Here is a 4,473-nt window from a genome sequence, read left to right as displayed (position 1 = left end):
AGTAACGCCCTCGGTTAACGGCGCATGCCGGGTCCCCAGACCGCCCCCCCCGTGTCCGCGCAGCGGAGAACAGCGCCTCGGGGCGGCGGGAGCCCGGGATCGGCGGCGGGAGAGGGCGAACTCGCCCGAGCGGGACCTGCAGGCGGCCGCGAGTGGGGAGCGGCAGAAGCAGCCGCAGAGCCGCTCGGCGACCGAGGGCACAGTTATTGGTCAGCTACGCTGACAGCGCCGCGCACTGAGCCAATCCCCTCTGGGCACGGGGTGATCGGCAGCCGGAGCAGCCTATCAGAGTGCACAGCGCGAGCCCGCCCGCCTCCAGCCTGGCGTGTATGCCAGCCAATAGGAGAGGGAGGAGGTTGATTGCTATGTTCCTGAGCCTATTGCGTACAACTGCGTCACACCCGGATCGCCATTATACCGCTGAGTCCGCTGAGGCCCCGAAGCTCCGCCCACTGCGAGCGCCCCTCTCTCCTCCAATGAGAGGCCGTCGCTCCTTGAAGGACGGGCTCGCCTCCCTATCGGCGTGCGCAGCGTCAGACCCCGCCTCCCGGGGGCGGGCGTTGGGCTGCGCCGCTGAGCGGCGGGCGCGGCCGCGGGCGGGGTCGTGCCGGTGCCATGGCGGAGAGCGACTGGGACACGGTCACGGTGCTGCGCAAGAAGGGGCCCAGCGCGGCCCAGGCCAAGTCCAAGCAGGTCAGCGGGCGGGGCGGGGCGGCGCGGGGCGAGCCTGGAGCCGGGGCCCGCGCACAGCGGCGGCCAGGCCGGGGCGAGCCGGCGGCCGGGGCCCGGCGGCCGCGCAGGGGATGGCTCCGGCGGCGGGGCGCTCACCCGGCACCTCTCCTCTCCCCAGGCGATCCTGGCGGCCCAGCGGCGCGGGGAGGACGTGGAGACCTCCAAGAAGTGTGGGTATCGCGCGGGTGGCTCCGCGGAGCGGCGGAGGCAGCCCGGGGAGCCCGGCCCGGGGGGGGCCGTCTCCGCGGCGGGAGCTGAGGCGGTGCTGGAGGCTCCCGCAGCGGCGGACGGAAGCAGCACCCCCCAGCTGAGCCAGGGCTCGTCCCAGCCGGCGCCGCGTAGCCCCGAGCCCTGCCCGGCGCCGCGGGGAGCGCTCGCTGTAGCCGGGGCCGGGGTTCTCGTTGCCCAGAGATGAGCACAGATCCTGGGGAATCTTTCACGGTCACAGAACTCCCCATTTCTGCAGCTTATTTCTCGTGTTAATGGTGTTTGCCCGAGGGTTTAACCGCTGCCTCTTCTGTGGCATTGGTCTTTAAAAATACCCCGATTCCTGTGCTGTAAGTTCTCAGGATCTCTCACCGTAGGGATGAGATCAGGATGGTGGGAAATAAATAAACAGATGATCCTCAAAGGAGGTTTAGTCAATTTTATCAAGAGACTGAACGTCAGAGAGTAATGTGGGAGAAAAGATTCAAACTGTGACGAGGGAAACCAAAGAGCATGTTGTGAACCTCAGGCCTCCAATGGAGCTGGGTAGTTAGAGTTTACTTATAGAAGACATCAGAAAATTATTAAAAGCTAACTCTTGGTGCTGCCTTATACCTGAGCAAACCCTGTTTGAGTTCAGATATTACCCCCCACACGCTGTAGCACAAACATGTGTCTGGACCGAAGTTGAATGATAAATCTCCAAGCCAAAGCGAGATCTTGGCTGTCTGCAGTGACGCTCAGATGGGAAATGGAGAAGGGGGAGGGCTCTGCGGGGCTGTGTTTAGACACCAGCATTAAATGGATTAAGATAAGGGGTTCTTTGATGGGCAGGATCTGGCTGGGATCCGTGCTGATGTTGGCACATTGAAATCTTGAAAGCTCCCTGGGATGTTGAGCAGCTGAGCACTTAGAAGTACCTTGATACTGTTTGACACAGCCTGAGCCTTGTTTTGTTTGTCCTTGGTTTGTTTTGGTTTGGTTTGTTCTTGCTTTGGGTGATAGGGGCAGCAGGCCAGAACAAACAACACTTCATTACAAAGAACACAGCCAAGCTCGACCGGGAGACAGAAGAGCTGCACCATGACAGAGTTCCCCTGGAGGTGGGCAAAGTGATCCAGCAAGGCCGGCAGAGCAAGGGCATGACCCAGAAGGATTTGGCCACCGTGAGTACAGTCCCTGCTCCCGCTCTCCCTACGCAGCTTTAGGTGAAGGTAGACGCTCTTCCTGTCTCCTCATGGGAGCTGCAGGGGGGTGGTATCCTGAGCAGGAAGTTTGGTGAATGTGGCATCTCTGGTGTCTGCTCTCCAGGCAGAGTTAGTTACAATGGGAATGGTTCAGGGGTTGTGCAGCCCTTGAGCAGTGCTTGGAGATGGAGCATTGCTGCGGCTGGTGAGCTGGTGAGAGGCTTTGTTTTGCCCGTCTACCATCATCTCAGCAGTGACATGTGGGTTTGTTGGTACCATCTGGGCCTGACACAGCATTCAGAAGCCCACTGCTGCCTTAAGGAACAGCAGTGTGGAGTGTTCCTACTCCTCCCGGGAGGCTGAGGGAAGTAGCAGCCTGTCCAGGATGGGTGTCACCACTGCTGTGACACCCAAATAGGGGAGGGAGGCAGTAATGGTGGTGGAGTGAGCCTGGAAGTAGGGCTTTGTCTTCTGATCCTGGCATAATTTGAGGCTGTTGTTATGTGTGTGAGCAGCGCGGGGCTGTGCTGAGGGGTTCAGTGTGTGGAGCCACTGTTTGAGACTCAGCCTCTTGTTGTAGAAAATCAATGAAAAGCCGCAAGTTATCGCTGACTACGAGTCGGGACGAGCCATCCCCAACAACCAGGTCATGGGCAAGATTGAGAGAGCCATTCGTAAGTGGAGAAAGGAAACAAAATACATGGCACAGGTTCAGTGCCTAAGAGCGGTGTTCTGGTTTAAGTTATTTCCATGTCAGGAACAGTCGCTGGCTGCTGGTTACTGTGGGTGCAGCTTTGTTCTGGTAAAACCTGGGTCTGCTGCCTGAAACTAGAACTTGGAGCTCTTGTTCTTCATCAATCTTCATGTGTGGGACCGTGCCCTGGGGACCACCCCTGTTTGCTTTGCACCCAAAATCAGAGAGATGCTGAGACCCTTCAAGGCCTGACGATGATACTTGGGGAAGTATCTTGCAGGCACTAGTGTTGACGTCACTCTCCTAGGCTGATTCAGATACCATATTCTAGGAAGATAATGCACAAACAAGAGTTGGAGCTTTGAGCTCCTGGTGCTCCTAGAATCTAAAGTAGGATTCTCCCTCCCTCTGGGTCCCCTGCACTCATTCTTGGATGTTCTCTTCTGTATAGCAAACATGTGAGGACATAAAGTTATTAGGTGAATGATGGAGTGCTGATGGCAGCTGATGGTGGTCATCTCCTTTGTCTTGTTCCAGGCCTTAAACTGCGTGGGAAGGATATTGGAAAACCACTGGAAACCGGCCCCAAAGGGAAATGACAACAAAGCCTCGAAATCAGTTCGTTCAGACTGATCTCGTCTGGCTGGTTCTCCTTGACCACCAGGAGCTCTCTTCATATTGCCAAGCTGAACAAGAGGGTTTCAGACTTGCTTCTGGGGGGAAATCTGCCGAATCTGTACCTGCTGTAAAAAAGCAACCTTAAAGAAGCGATTCTCCTGATTGTGTTTTTCCTTCCTCCTTTCCAGAGATTGAGGAACTAAACCCCCCAAAATACAGCATCTGATTTGCCAGAACCCATGTGCGTCTTGGTGTTTAGTGCTAATGTTAAGGCACTTGGGCTGGTATGAAATGCAATCATTTAATTGGAACAATTTGGGGGCGGGTGGGGTATCTTATATATAAATAATGTGGGAGAGTTGGGGCTTGCCCAGTGTCTGCATCTGAAGTGACGCCTCAGTCACTGCATCGCAATGACATTTCTGTTTGTTCCTTCCAGCCTGTTTTAAAGAGATCTATAATAAAGTTTGATACCCTTCAGTTGCACAGGGCAGTTGCTGCGTGTTTACCAGCTCGTAGTGAATTTGGGTTGGGTGTGACTGGAGCCGCAGCACCCTCTTCCTTCTGGAAGTGTAATTAATGGGAACACCTGGAGTGTCTGGGGGAACAGGCGGTGCTGTCACAGCCTTCCCCGTGCTGCTCCCCTCCCTGCCGGGGAGGACTGCAGCTCTGGCTCGCAGCCCAGAGATGAAATCAATCCTGTGGTTTGATCTGGTGCAGAGGTGAGTCTGGAGCTCTGCAGAGTGAGGCGGATGTGGAGCTGCTCAGTTGGGCACTAGGAGGTCTGAACCCTCCCTACCTGTCGCCTCAGTTCCCCAGCTCCTAGCAGCCCAGCTTGCTGGGAGCTCCTTCCTGCATGTCACTGCTGGGACAGGGCAGTAATGGAACTGTAGGGATGCTGCTTGATGTGGCTATGGCACAACCTAAGTGGGACAGAGCTGAAGGGTGAGAGGAAGAACAGGCTTTGGTCGCAGAGTGGGGAAGCAGGATGCCCCAATCCTCTCTGGACAAGCTCTGGGGCTGAAGAGAGCAGGA

The 4,473-nt window shown here is 56.6% G+C and overlaps 1 protein-coding gene across 1 annotated transcript; it reads left to right on the top strand.

Moving 5' to 3' along the window:
- The first annotated feature begins 530 nt into the window (after positions 1–530).
- EDF1 (endothelial differentiation related factor 1) lies at positions 531–3,924 on the top strand. The gene is made up of 5 exons (XM_030506699.1): positions 531–693; positions 851–902; positions 1,945–2,105; positions 2,707–2,800; positions 3,358–3,924. Exons 1-5 carry the CDS (start codon positions 616–618, stop codon positions 3,417–3,419), a joined length of 447 nt encoding a protein of 148 aa, XP_030362559.1. The 5' UTR covers positions 531–615; the 3' UTR covers positions 3,420–3,924.
- Positions 3,925–4,473: the final 549 nt, after the last annotated feature.

Source organism: Strigops habroptila, chromosome 15 (assembly GCF_004027225.2).
Source record: "Strigops habroptila isolate Jane chromosome 15, bStrHab1.2.pri, whole genome shotgun sequence".
NCBI lineage: Eukaryota > Metazoa > Chordata > Aves > Psittaciformes > Psittacidae > Strigops > Strigops habroptila.
The sequence above is the reverse complement of the archived record's forward strand: the minus strand, read 5'-3'. Positions and strand labels throughout refer to the sequence as shown.

Coding starts and splice junctions, on each gene's coding strand:
- EDF1 (XM_030506699.1), top strand. CDS start 616: ATGGCGGAGAGCGACTGGGACACGGTCACGGTGCTGCGCAAGAAGGGG. Junction 2,106..2,706: donor CCCAGAAGGATTTGGCCACC/GTGAGTACAGTC, acceptor CTCTTGTTGTAG/AAAATCAATGAAAAGCCGCA. Junction 2,801..3,357: donor CAAGATTGAGAGAGCCATTC/GTAAGTGGAGAA, acceptor GTCTTGTTCCAG/GCCTTAAACTGCGTGGGAAG.